This window comes from Elaeis guineensis, chromosome 6, assembly GCF_000442705.2.
Source record: "Elaeis guineensis isolate ETL-2024a chromosome 6, EG11, whole genome shotgun sequence".
NCBI classification, from domain to species: Eukaryota; Viridiplantae; Streptophyta; class Magnoliopsida; order Arecales; family Arecaceae; genus Elaeis; species Elaeis guineensis.
In genome coordinates, this window is record NC_025998.2 from 22,414,144 (window position 1) to 22,428,797 (window position 14,654).

Genomic DNA, 14,654 nt, shown 5'->3' on the forward strand with positions numbered 1-14,654 from the left:
GTCCTGTTAGGGACAGGAGGAAAACCTCGCCCTAACTTGAGCAAAGTCGAAGGCCCGGTTCCATTTAGACCGGATGGGGGGAGAGGCCCTGCAACGCCCATATGCGCCCCCACCGCCTGTTAGGGACAGGAGAAAAATCTGCCCTAACTTGAGCAAAGTCGAAGGCCTGTTCATTTAGATCGGATGGGGGGAGAGGCCTGCAACGCCCATATACGCCCCCACAGCCCTGTTAGGACAGGAGGAAAACCTCGTCCTAACTTGAGCAAAGTCGAAGGCCCGGTTCCATTTAGACCGGATGGGGGAGAGGCCCTGCAACGCCCATATGTGCCCCCACAGCCCTGCTAAGGACAGGAGGAAAACCTCGCCCTAGCTTGAGCAAAATCGAAGGCCCGGACTCCTACGGGAGCCGGGCTCCGTCCGCGACTTCTACCGCAAGGAGGACTCCGCCCGGACTCCTACGGGAGCCGGGCTCCATCACCAACTTCAACCGATGGTAAGTTTCGCCTGGACTCCTACGGGAGTCGGGCTCCGTCGCCAACTTCGACTGATGATAAACCCCGTCCGGACTCCTACGGGAGCCGGACTTCACACCTTACTTTAATTGCAGGAAGACTCTGCCCAGACTCCTACGGGAGCCGGGCTCCGCCACAACTCCAATCACAGGGAGGACTCTGCTCCGCCCAGACCCCTACGGGAGCCGGGCTTCGTCACCAACTTCAACTGCTGTAATCTTCGTCCGGACTCCCACAGGAGCCGAACTTCACCCGACTTCGCCTACGGGAACTGAACTCCCGTAGCCTCGCTGAGAGCGGAGGAAAAATTTCAGGCAAAAAGAAAAAGGAAGGCGATGGGCCACATCAGCGACGATTGGAAAACAAACAGCGTCCAAGGTGCGGAGAACCCTGTCACAGCAAGGATTGGGGCCCTCATCAGAAATCCCAGCTTTCAAGAAAGCTTTCTACGCAAATCCAAGGTAGGACAACTTCCTCGGGGTGACAGAAGCTCAGACCTCCGAGCTCAAGCCCTGAGGGGGGACACCAAGCCCGAATGGCCCCCAGGCGAGTCTGCGGCACTGGCGGAAAGGATGGGTCGATATGATGGCAACCGAGTATCTTCGAGCGATGCAAAAACCGAAAAGGAGCTCGGCAAACGACAATTCAACACGAATAAAAGAGCCACCGGTGACCTAAGGACGACGTCAAAAAAAAAAAGAAAAGGGGAGAAGAAAGAAGAAGAAAAGATGAGAAAAGGAAGGAAGTTCGGCAGACAATAATTCACGAGGTAACAAAATCTCCTTCTCATTTTTCAACTAACAAGATGTACGTTACAAGACCCGGAGGGCCAGAAAAGAATACATTATTACAAGGCTCGAGACACGGCTTGGAAAGGATACACCGGAGGCTGCTTCAAGCTGCAAACTTCTCTTCCCGTTTCTGTCCTTTCCAGCGCATTTTTCAGTGCATGTGGCAGACCTATCGGCTTCGCCCCGCCTTGTTTCGCTCCACCTCCGAAATCCCAACCCCAGGGGAAAAGATGGGATAGATTCCAGGGGCAGTCAGGGCAACGACAGCGGCGACGAAGACCTGTTTCAAGAAGAACCGGAGTCACCCCGGAGGCAGCGGCGGGCCAGAGATATGCGCTATCACCAAATGCTCCGTGACAACCACCGTCCAAAGTGTTCCGGCAAGGTCGGCATGCGCTACTTCCACCGTCCCCACAACAAGTTTTACTGCCCCACCGTCGACGCCGACCGCTTCTGGTCCCTCGGCCCCGACGACATCAAGGATCCCCCACAGCTTGCGACGACAGCTCTGCCCTCCTGACCGGTGTCACCCGTCTTGCTACTCTGAAATTCTCAGCAGAACACCTTTACCGGCGGTCTCCGTTATTAAACCCTGTTGTTGAAGGAATTCTTTCTCAAACCCTCTTTGAAGCGACGGGGACCTTCAGCGGCCGCTCGATGACCGGAGAACTCGCAGACCACTGTTCTCCTCCTTGCCTTCCTCCAAGCCCTTGGCATCCTCTTGAGGATGGCCTCTGGGGTGGAGGACCTGGCGGGGAAACCCCTTAGAGAGGAATCGGGGGCTGAGGATGGCAGAGAGATGGCAAAGACCAGCCGGAGGACGCTCGAGTTGGCAGGGGCACCGAGGGAGTGGCTGAGTAGCTAGGCTCTCAGACGAAAGAAAGGTGCCGTCTTTTAGGCGGAGTAAAGCCCCGAAGGAAGGGTAGGGGGTTTAAATAGGCAGTGGATCTTAGCGCAATTATGGTGGCGGGTGTCCCTAGACCAACCGGTGCTTACCACGTGTCCCGCGTGTCCCACTCGCCGCTATCGAGGATTGACTGTTCGTAAATTTCCACGGCGCGATGCTTGGGATCACATCTCGGTGGGAGTTTCGAAAAAACTCTTCGGATCGCCCTTATCGGAAAAAGGGCTCTGGCATGCGCAATTAATTGCCGACATATCCGAGGGCGGTTGCGTCGGGACGTCGGGGGGGAACTTCGGCTGCGACAACCTCTCTGTACTTCTTCATTCGAAATTCAAACTCGAAAGTGGGAGGACTGGTGTTGGCATAAAATACCCTCGACCGAAGTTCTTGACGGGATTGACCCTCGCAAGTCTCTTCCGACTTTCGACTGCGTTGGTGAACTCCCATCACTCTGCCCGGACTCCTACGGAACCGGGCTCCGTCCCCAACATCAACTGCTAGTAAGCCTTGTCCGGACTCCTACGGAGCCAGACTTCGCCTTGATTAATTGCAGGAAGACTCCGCACGGATTCCTACGGGAGCCGGGCTCTGTCCTCGATTCCAACGGCTGCAGACAAACTTCGTCCGGACTCCTACGGGAGTCGGACTCCGCCCACGACTTTGACCGCAAGTAGACTCCGCCCGGACTCCTATGGGAGCCGGGCTCCATCCTCCACTTCAACTGCTAGTAAGCCTTGTCCCGACTCCTACGGGAGCCGGACTTCGCCTTTGATTTTAATTGCAAAAAGACTCCGCCCGGATTCCTACGGGAGCCGGGCTCCGACCTCGACTCCAACGGCTGCAGACAGACTTCGTCCGGACTCCTATGGGAGCCGGACTTCGCCCACGACTTCGACCGCAAGTAGACTCCGTCCGGACTCCTACGGGAGTCGGGTTCCGTCCTCCACTTCAACTGCTAGTAAGCCTTGTCCCGACTCCTACGGGAGCCGGACTTCGCCTTTGATTTTAATTGCAGGAAGACTCCGTCCGGATTCCTACGGGAGCCGGGCTCCGTCCTCGACTCCAACGACTGCAGACAGACTTCGTCCGGACTCCTACGGGAGCCAGACTCCGCCACGACTTCGACCGCAAGTAGACTCTGCCCGGACTCCTACGGGAGCCGGGCTCCGTCCTCCACTTCAACTGCTAGTAAGCCTTGTCCCGACTCCTACGGGAGCCAGACTTCGCCTTTGATTTTAATTGCAGAAAGACTCCGCCCGGATTCCTACGGGAGCCGGGCTCCATCCTCGACTCCAACGGCTGCAGACAGACTTTGTCCGGACTCCTATGGGAGCCGGACTCCGCCCACGACTTCGACCGCAAGTAGACTCCGTCCGGACTCCTACGGGAGCCGGGCTCCATCCTCCACTTCAACTGCTAGTAAGCCTTGTTCCGACTCCTACGGGAGCCGGACTTCGCTTTGATTTTAATTGCAGGAAGACTCCGTCCGGATTCCTATGGGAGCCGGGTTCCGTCCTCGACTCCAACGGCTGCAGACAGACTTCGTCCGGACTCCTACGGGAGCCGGACTCCGCCCACGACTTCGACCGCAAGTAGACTCCGCCCGGACTCCTACGGGAGCCGGGCTCCGTTCTCCACTTCAACTGCTAGTAAGCCTTGTCCAGACTCCTATGGGAGCCGGACTTCGCCTTTGATTTTAATTGCAGGAAGACTCCGCCCGAATTCCTACGGGAGCCGGACTCCGTCCTCGACTCCAATGGCTACAGACAGACTTCGTCCGGACTCCTACGGGAGCCGGACTCCGCCCACGACCCCAACTGCAAGTAGACTTCGTCCGGACTCCTACGGAAGTCAGACTTCGTCTTCTATTCTGACTGCGGAAAGACCTCGCCCAAACTCCTACGGGTACCGGACCTCACTACCGACTCCAACCGAACTTCGACCGACAAGTCTGGACCCCCTGACGAGCCGCAGTAACGGACAATACAGCTCCACTCCCTGCGGTGGACACTACGCAGCTCCATCACTCCCTGACAGGCCGTATTAACGGCCACAATTCTGCTCCACTCCCTGCGGCGGATCCTGTGCGATTCCACCACTCCCTGACGAGTCACGACAACGGACACCGCTCCACTCCCATAACTGATTCCACGTGGCGAGCCACGGTGATAGCCACGATCCCACTCCACTACCCTCCGTAATAAATTTCTCCGGACTCTGGGCGGCCCACTACCAGACGGTTACAGGCGTCGCTATCAATTTGTTGCCCCCTCCGTCTATAAAAGGGGAACCCCAGATACGTTATTCTATAAGCTCTCGTTTTTACCTAAAAACTCTACTAAAATTTCGTTCGAGCACTCCATTCTTGTTGAGGCAGAGAACTGACTTGAGCGTCGGAGGGTCTTGCCGGAGCAACCCCACCTTCAGTTTAGACTTCTTTTGCAGGTCCCGGCGGCGACCGCAACTCCCTCGACTCCAGCTTCTCCGGCGCAAGCGGATTTTTGCACCAACAAAGGTACATGTTAAACATTTAATGATGTTCCCCCCTAAAAAATCTAAATGGCGATTAGTCATAATTCAAATATTCGATCCAATAGTCATACAATTGCTGCTCCGACATCCAGACAAAACAAGCAATACAATTGATACCATGCTCTTGGATTGAATGGACTGTATTTTTTGTTATGCTTTCTTATAATCTGGCTTGCCCGCAAAAATTGGTGATAAAATCGAACACATCCTAATGCTTACTACTACCAGAACAATATCACAAACATTAATATAATTACTACATGAAGGTTGACAAGCAAAAAGACACCACAATTACCTTTAAGGACATTGCCATGGCTGCAACTTCATCATTGTCATTGTCAGATTTAGTAGAATCAGCAACATGACTAGAAGGTTCTGTAATACCCCAGATAAAAAAAGAATGCAAACATGAAAAAGATGAGTACTCAGAATTAACTCTGAAAGAAAATAACGGAGAGGACAAACAAATTCTAGACATCCACCTTCGGTGGAATGAATGCAGCCTCCCTCTTTCTCTTGTTTTCAGCTGTCTTCTCCGCCTGCTTCTCCTGCTTCTCTTGCCACTTCTTTGCTGATTTCTTTTTATCGCTCATGAAATACTCACCACTTTCTAATTGAAGGTCAATCTGAAAGATTTCATGACAAATTAATTATAGCCAGAACAAGTTCACATCGAAAGTGGAAACGTAACAAAGAGAAAGATGCCTATAATAAGATACTTTGGACAGATATAAGATCACATTAAGATGTTTGAAGAAATAATCTATTAAATGCCTAAAAATGAGATTCACACATTATCATACAATGGAACGTTCATAAATGGTTTTATCATTAAGTGAATATGTAACAACAACTTCACTATAATCATTAAAAAAGAAAGGCAGCTGCCTGTTAGTGCTGTAAAGACAATCATACGTTTAGCAATACGATTTGGACATATTGCCAAATTATAGAGTAAATGCAACTAAGCAAACAGAAAACCTTTGGAGCCCAGCGACAATACAAAATAAAGCATAAGTCCAGCTGGCATAAAAAAAATAGACTATAGTGGTAGCAAATGTAAATATACTAGAAATAGTAAAGGCGAGAAGTTCTAACCAGTCAGAGTTTCTTTATTCTTATAAGAATTCTAATAATCATTGCTGTCCTGACAACTAAGCCCTGTCAAAATACAAGACAACAAGAAAGCTAGGTGCATCCTGCCACTTTGCCTTCTATTGAGGGATGGAAAAGGTGAAAGTAACACAACTTTCACTTAGAATTGCAAGATGGACATTGTGTGATAAAGTTCAAGCACGCTTATAGGTAGATGAAGCAACAACACAGTTTCATGGATCTTGTATTTGTAGATGTTGTTTAGGTGTCTCTTTCTGTCCTTTCTCTCTCTTCCATTTTTTCTTTTTAATTTGGTGATAGTGATCCACTGTTTATCTTATCACCTTGTTAAGAATGTGACCTGGTACCCATGCCATCATCTTCATAATTCGCAATTGTTATCATTTCACTAGCAAAATCTATCTACAGCTTCTTCTACCATATAAAAGTAAACTGAAATCCAAAAAAGTAAGCAAGGATCTAAGAAATTATGAGATTGTGCATACTATCTCAAAAAAAAAAAATAACGGTTATCCTAGACCAATATATGCACATTTTCTTATTTTATCTGATGCTTCAAAAAGAAGATAAAATGGATGTGCCCGTAAGCAAATTCAAAAAAAATGAGAGATAAAAATATATAGAAGTGATTTTTATTTTACCTTGCTAGGTTGTTGTGGAGGAGGAAACGACATGTAAGATTTCTTCTCCTTAGCCTTCACTTTCCTCTGCTTAACATTCTTCCTGAAAAATAAATCATATGACAATGAGACTGACAAGATTGGAAACACATAGGATAAAGCAAAGCAAAACCCTACATTAAATTCTTGCGTTTAAACTAAACATATGACCCAAGATTTCATACTTCTTAAACTTTGGGAGAAATCTATCCCAGTTCTCATTGGTTAGTGCTGGATTCTTGGCAAGCTCTCCCTTCATCAGGAGGGTCTCTGTCACATGGCAGACAACATTAAGTAGCCAGTCAAGTATGGCCAGATGTCTCTATACAGACAATTACATTAAGTTATTTTTCTTAGATGGCTGTGCTTTCAAGATTGCTAAATTTACCTTGATGTGGTACACAGGATGCTGCACGTTTTGGATGCAATCTTCCACGATCCTGCGAACTTGTTTTAGACCCTTAAATGAACCCATGGCTGCAACAGTGTTTCCCTAGGCAATTGTACAAAGAAAAAACAAAGATAGGTTAGGTCTATCAATAACATAAGATAAAACCATGTCATCATATATGAAACTTAAAGGAAAGTAGGAAAGCAATGAAACAATACCTGAACCAATACATAGCATCCAGTCAAAATTTCAATGGCCTATCAGCATATGCAAACAACTTGTAAGCAATACAAAAGAAATGTAGACTTCAAGAACCATAAGGCACAAGCACATATGTGATGCTCATGCCTGAGCAGAAAATTAGCATATTGATCATATGACTAGATTGATAACAATACATACCTTAAGAGTTGATAAATTAGGGCCTAAAAGGCGTTCTCTTCTTTTCACGAATCGTTCCTGCAGGTGATAACAGTTTCATAAGTTAATAGTTGATTAATGAAATATATTAAGCAAGTATACAGATAAAGAAAGATTTCCATAGAAGAGTTATCTTTGCAGCAGTTACATGCATTATCATTATGCAGTACGACAATTTATAATAATGTTAAGAAGTGAAATCATCTTTATGCAATTACCTTTGGTCAATGCAAGCAATGGACAATACTAACCAAATGGAACAAATCACTGGCACATGGAGCATTGTCAACAAAATATCAGCGAAATCATTGAAAACTCTTCATGAAACTGTTTACTGGTGTTTGTCAACTATTTAAGTTACTGACATGTCCATTCTCTAATGAAACTGATGAAAAAACTGCTTTCCCCAAGTATCAACATGTCAAAAGGATGTCACTAGAGATTTTTTTTGCTTAGGAACCACTTCATTTGTAATACAAGTTCAAGCATGCCCGTCTCATAATATTCATAGCTACAAGAAGAAGAAGAAGAAGAAGACTATGGATGGTGCAAATAATCTACAAGATTGCCATAACACATCGTATCAACAATTGTAACGGAAGTGGATTGAGCTTCCCAATTGTTTTAAATGAAAGGAAAGAAAAAGGAAAAATGATGACATCGGGAAGGAGATAGAGGGCATGGAATACAGTTTACAGGTAAAAGATAAGCCTATATTTATCATGATAACACTTTCATATATGCAGAATTTTGTCTTGGTTTGTTACAGAAACAGTTGCCAAATGCCCAAAGTGAGCTTTCTAGGAGAGAAGAAAACTTTCATGCACCCAATTATATCCAAAATGAGAGATCTTGGCTTTTAATCGTTTCAATATTCTGTGCATCCTTATGTATATGTTTGTTGTATTGAATATTTTTTTATCATACATAGGTGATGCTATAAGAAATATAAGAAACTTAAAAAGGAAGGACCAATACACAATGCTCCCACCATTGCGGGATCTGGGCAGGTCAGATATACGCAACCTTACTCCCACATACGGATAAACTGTTTCTATGTTTCAAATCCATAACCTCCAAAGTCACAATAGAGCAATCTTACTATTACACCAAGGCTCTCTAAATAAGAAACTTGCTGAAAAACACTGGATATTTTTTTTTCAAAAAATAAACAAAAGTATAGAAGATGGGTGATACCTTGTAGCGTACAAGGTTACCAAACCTGATAATGTCACAATTCATATCATCATTTAGGATCTTGATTGCCTGTAAAATCAAATGGACTGATTTCAGAAAAGAAGATTTATTTTAGATAACTATTAAAATGTCAGTTCTTAATCACAAAAAAGTTAGTTCTATTTTTAAGTCCTGCTCATTCAGCTTGGTAAAAAGGGGAGTGTGTAATCATTATATATATATGATATGCATTTTGCTTGTTATATGAATTATTTTTACAACATTACAAATAAGAACTAGCAGAAGCATTATCGATGATCATCAATTATAAATATGAGCATGCCTAAGGTGCAGGAACACTCCGTGACAAAAGTTTTATGAGATCCCTAGCTTTGATAATGATATATGGATCCCTAGTCTTCCGAGTGGTTGACACAGTCATGGACCCCTCAACCTAGGGCAGCAAGAAGATTGAATAAAAAACATCTTATGAAAGCATTGAAATATCACAATGGACAACATCCATGCTATTCTGGGCAAGAAATACAGTAAAAGAGCAAAAGATACAGATATTCACAAAACCAAAATTGTTGCCAAATAATTAATAACTTTGTATGATGATCAATGTATTTTATAAAATCAATGAAGAAAGACTAAATTTCAAAATGCTCACCAGATTGAGCTCGCATGCAATGCCATGCTCTTTTAATGCACTTTTCACCATAGGCCATACTTCTTGTAAGTACTTTTCTGTGAAATAGAGCAAGAAAAGTGAGAATCTCATATAGAAAGAAACAAATATAAGTAATTGAGTGAATAGAGTTCTTTTGAGGAAGGGCTATGAATTATCAAATAAAGATGCCAGAAAACCCCTTAAGATAATTAAACATAAAAAAGAGCAACCTACAAGATGTCTGATTAACTTGGTGTCAGCTTTACATGTTCATTCATATCCAAAACTCATATCATCCTTCTGCAAGCAAACAGTATCCAATAAGATTTATACCAAGTTCCAACAACCATCACTCTAGCTTCTGTAAAATCTGCCACTCAATCTAGATGAGACCCTGCATCGATCATTTTAGCAAAACTTTCAAAATGTTATCCCCATTCCCATCTCCGACTTTTATGTCCCCCGCTATGCTAGTTACATCTTATTTTGCATAACTTTTATGTATTCCACTCTGCTTCCTAGAGTCTTCAATAAAATTCTCATTATGGTCATTGTATTACTACTAGTAAAGATCAATAGGTGCTCCATGCTGTATCCTCAAACAATCAAGGACCATGATGACTATTGGGTCGTGTATTAAAACAAACACAGCAGACTTGTAGGTGAAGAGTTGTCTAAATCATGTATTTGAAATATCAACTAGGCATCAAAAAATGGTTAAAACTTGCTTGATCAAAAAACTTAAAATCCTTCTCATAGTGAGTTTAAAAACAGCAGGAGTCAGATGTGCAGTAAGAGCATACATGAGTGGCTGAATGAGTATAAAGCTTTCTTCCATTTTCATCAATGTTGAAGATCCAAAAAATCACATTCTTAAAACTTCAGTAGTTCCTCGATTAGGTCTAACACTATAGTATGACTTTTCAGAACCTAATCCTAATCCAGATGGTGTCTGAAGAGAACTTGACACTAGTTTTTTTTGTACCTAGCACTTAACAAACAATAACCTAAACTCTCAACATAGGTATAGAGGAAAATAGTAACCACACAAAGTTAGATCAGTAGATCATCTTTGATAAAGAAGCAACAACCTCATCATGTCAGCTCCCATGGTCCAATCACATCTGAATTTTCTTATCATGTGCTGGTCATGTCATGGTAATGCAACCATGGCTTCCCATATAAGGTAGGTTTGCACCATTTATTGAGGCCATTGAATCAGTTCTTATCCTCCTATCTGATAGAAAGAAGTAGTTGAATGTGAAGCCAAAACTCACCAATGTTCACCCAAAAAGCAACCATGCAACAGATAAATGAGTAAGGGATTGGCATGGTTAGTACATATTTATCAATAATATGATATGATCTTGAACAATTATAGTGCTCACAGTAGAATTGAATCTCCTTGATAGGATATGGTTCAGAGATTTAAACCAGACTCAATACCTTTTGGCTTTGGTTTCTCATATATAAATGTGAAATCTTGGCCTAGATTGTGAATCCATTATTAAGCTATGGGTATAGCCCTATCTACCTTCACTTCTTCATCTCTTAGTTCTTCCTTAACAAAAGACAGAATCCACATGGGCCTAATCCACAAACTCCATTACTTAATAGAAAGTTGGAAATGAACTTGGAAAAAAATAATAGTGAGTTCAAACCAAGGTTTAGTGGTTGCTTTGGTTAGAGAGCTGATGCAGCTAACCAATGGTTACATGATTATTGCTTTGTATTCTAACCTTGTTGTTTTTAACCAGCTGATATCATTTGAAATGGAAAATTAAAAATAAAAATAAGTACATGATCTACACCTTGGTGACGTGTTTCATCAGTTCTTGGGGTTTGAACTTTGAACAACTACAAAGATTACCAAGATTCTCGTCATCACTCGTATACGTATTACATACATATCCTTTGTTGAAACCAATCGACCAGAGATCACAACTTCACAGCAATCAAGAAGATGAAACCCATTGTGGTGTCCTCCGATTTCCCGATCTTGATCGCCACCCAAAGAGCCACCTCGATACCATGTCAACGAGATCAACCCAGGACCGTAACTTGGCAATTATTGACTGGCTTCCTCGAGAAAAATTCAGCCTGGACTCCACATGATCCGGACCGTCTCCCCTACCCACACGCATGTGGGCCAATATTTCATCCCATTTGCATAATGGCCGCCCATAATAGTCGGACATGATATGGCCACGCACGACCCAGGCCCATTACCAGATGCCACGATTAAACCCCATAAATTTAGGTAACAGTCCATGGCCTCCCTTAAGGGAGAAGGTGACCCTCAAGTAAATGGACACAAATAGAATAATCTGTACACAACATTCTTCTTCTTCTTCTCTCTCTTCCGACTATTCCCAAGGCTCCAACTGACTTAAACATCAGAGGGCGCTGAGTTTCTTTTGGTTTCAGGTCATTTTCGAAGGAAGGCGCCACTCCAGGTCGAATTCTGACCGACCAAATCCAGCTCGGCCATAAACCAACCTCCATCCGGAGTTTTGTGGCAACAAAACCCTAGCTTTGGGATGAATCGAGCACCCCGAAAAATCCATCTGACCACCATCCCTAACTTTGAGTTATTCCACATATCATAGATAGATAAAGATAGAAATAAGAAGTGGAACCAAGATTTGCTGTCACAATATTGGACCCCATACTGATATCATTCTATTATAATGTTAGTATGAAGGAGATTGTAAAATGCACCGAGTGTCGATACGGTACAAGATTATATACTAGTTGGGTATCGATATAGTACACCCAATATATTATGGTGCTGACTGGTATGACAAACTTTGAGCCAAACAATCATTTAAATTAAATAAAGCACAGAATTAAATAAATTAAATAAAACATAAATTTACTATAGGATTGATGCATGAAGGCTACACCTCAATAAACCAAAAGTAAAGCCTGAAATAGACCCCCCCCTGCAAAGTGGGTTTAAGAAGCAAGAATGAGAGAGGAAGGTTATTCCCAAAAACTTGGTTATTCTTGGAATGACTGTTCCAAGGAATTGGAATAAACTTATCCTTGAATAAGGGCCGCTTGTTTGTGTCTTTATGTTCGAATGGTGACTTGTGATGTAGTTTAGTAGAAAATGAATACCAGTAAAAGAAGTTGCTAATCTCGAACAAATAGGCGACTTCTTGGAGTGTTCAAGAAGTTGGGCTTTGGTGGTGTAAAGTATAGGCAGATTGTGCTCTAGAAAGCAGTTGTTTTTATGCTTGCATGTGCTTCATGGCTCATGCTTTACCTTTTGTATGGACATTAACCAAATTTTGCAAATCATCATTCTACCAATGTGACAGCAACTTTTCTAACCCAACCCATAGCATGTATGACTCCCTCGTCAGCACCCAATGTGATGCCTTTTGCTCCTGATGGGACTTGAGATTTTTCGATTTTTGCATCTTCGGTAGCATATAATTTCCTGGAGTGACTGTCTGCAGTGTACAAGTGCAAGAGGATCCAATCATTGATATATGAGAGGTGCAAGAGCATCCAATCATTGATACATGATAGGTGCAAGCGGATCAAATTATTGATATATGGTAGATTAACCTTTTGGAATGCTCTAAAGATGCTTGGGTTGTGTTCGCAAACTGATTCCTGCACCCAACATTCTCTCAAAGATCTTGAATCTCTAAGTTCTAGTGCTTTGAAAATTAAATATGTTCTCCCTAATCATGTGAACAATCTCTTTCTTATCTAATTTTCCAATTTTATGCACAACAGAATAAATCTTCAAAGAAATACAATGCTATTTGTGATGCAAAACAGTTAAATAACTTTTAAATAACTGGTAACAGATAATGTAGACCTTAATTTACTTATCAGATTGACATGGGGAAATGACAGTCTGCAAGTTCAATATTTGGTGAAATGATTGTCAATCTGGAGCTTACTGTTGTTATTCTGGGTACCTAGTTTACAATTTTTAGCAGTTGGGCTGGCTTTTTTATAGGTATTATGTTGGATTTTTTTTTTTTTTTGGAGATATTATATGAGATCTGTCATAAAGGCCTTCTAGCTTTCTTTTATACCCCCAATCTTCCTCTCAGAATTGCACGGCAGTTGCAGATAGACTTTATATGGAATCTGTAGTGGCAATGGCATTATTAGGTGTCAAACTGGCTTAATGATTGTCCCGGTTATTCTTCATATCTCTTCGGTTTTAATTATCATTCATCTTAATTGTAGTAAATTCCTGAACAGGGTAATTATGGAAAATTTTATAACTTTTTAACCACCACCTAGCCTTTCGTGTGCCTGTACAGTACAAACTATGGGTCATATATTAGACTTGATTTGACTAACTATTTCAAATTGGACTTATCTCAAATCAAAGCCTTTTGCCTTTTTTTCTTTTCAGGTCCTTTTTCTGTTTATCATAAAGATGGTGGTACTTCCGAGGTGTTGGTGTTATCTGAATTGAATGGTGTTCTAACCATCTCTGCCATCCTTGCTCATTGTGTTTCTTGCAGATATTTGCTTGCAATACAACCAAGAAGTTTTGACCCTCCCCAAAGTAGACACCCAAGCTCCAAATCCCCTCCTCACTGGTTGCAGGAGCATTTGCTTGAGTCACTTCAACCATGTGTACATATCCTCTGGAATTATTAAAGACTTAAAAGTAACTATATGGGCAGCCAATCATCATAAAATGATTTTAGTTTTTATACAGCCTGCTCTAAATGTGATCAATTGCAGCAAGATGCCTATGATTATCTCCTACATGCTTTCCATCATAAATCTGGTGGAAGGGAGACCCAGCAGAGCTCTGTAGATGCCCCACTCCAAGTCTAGTTGGAGTTGTACCATATGCTGCAATAAACTAGTTTATGAGATACTAAATGTGTACTTAAAGGAGGAATTTGGTAAAATTACGAGTTTACAACCTTCTACATCTAGTGCTATTTCAACCACCGGTAGAGGTGAGCTGCAAGCACATGCAAGAAGCTTATGCAGGTCTATCAGAATGTCCTTGATGCAATCCTAACCACACCTGAAGGGGCCTTGGCTCTGTAAATGGTTGGGACTGAGCTGCGTGAAATTGGTGCCTGCCGCCCAGGATTTCACCCGTGCGATGAGGTCTGCAAAAATATGCTGATAAAGGATGATTCGTAGCTCGAACTGGTTTCTCAAGAAAATGGTAGCCAGTTTTCCTAACCTTCTAGGCCCTTGGCCTACTTTTTGCCTTAATTATATTTGTTTTTGGGCCCAAGAAACCTGACTGTAAAATATCAGATATCCTCTTTCTTCGTTGCCGGATTTTTCCATTTAACCTCAGATTTACATTAATTGCATTTGGAACACCCAGAAACATAATATAAAGCTATTCTCTAGAGTTAGTTGGAACCCCTTTACCATAATTTCTTCGAATTTTAAACCGGTCTTGTAGCTTTGGAGAGATTTCTGGCACGAATATATACCAGCCCCTCAAATAAGTTGGAAGAGGAAAA

General features: G+C 42.9%; 1 protein-coding gene and 1 pseudogene across 2 annotated transcripts; both read right to left on the bottom strand.

Moving 5' to 3' along the window:
• The window catches only part of LOC140850884 (uncharacterized), an 86,463-nt pseudogene that overhangs the window by 7,197 nt on the left and 64,612 nt on the right, over nt 1-14,654 (bottom strand).
• On the bottom strand, nt 6,514-10,092 carry LOC140858532 (KRR1 small subunit processome component-like). 2 transcript variants are annotated; one of them, XR_012142084.1, is made up of 8 exons: nt 9,409-10,092; nt 9,175-9,251; nt 8,523-8,591; nt 7,308-7,364; nt 7,124-7,162; nt 6,903-7,007; nt 6,700-6,784; nt 6,514-6,578 (listed from the first exon to the last, which is right to left on the bottom strand). XR_012142084.1 is itself a non-coding variant. In XM_073259343.1 (7 exons), exons 2-7 carry the CDS (start codon nt 9,223-9,225, stop codon nt 6,773-6,775), a joined length of 333 nt encoding a protein of 110 aa, XP_073115444.1. In that variant the 5' UTR covers nt 9,226-9,251; nt 9,409-10,092; the 3' UTR covers nt 6,699-6,772. The 2 variants fall into 2 exon arrangements, 1 of the variants encoding a protein (XP_073115444.1); XM_073259343.1 differs by lacking the exon at nt 6,514-6,578 and having other exon boundaries at nt 6,699-6,784.

What these genes read in the sequence shown, in the direction of transcription:
- LOC140858532 (XM_073259343.1), bottom strand. Translation starts at nt 9,225, where the DNA reads ATGGTGAAAAGTGCATTAAAAGAGCATGGCATTGCATGCGAGCTCAAT. An exon ending in TTGCATGCGAGCTCAATCTG is followed by an intron (nt 8,592 to 9,174) that starts GTGAGCATTTTG and finishes TTGATTTTACAG; the next exon opens with GCAATCAAGATCCTAAATGA. An exon ending in CTAATTTATCAACTCTTAAG is followed by an intron (nt 7,163 to 7,307) that starts GTATGTATTGTT and finishes ATATGCTGATAG; the next exon opens with GCCATTGAAATTTTGACTGG.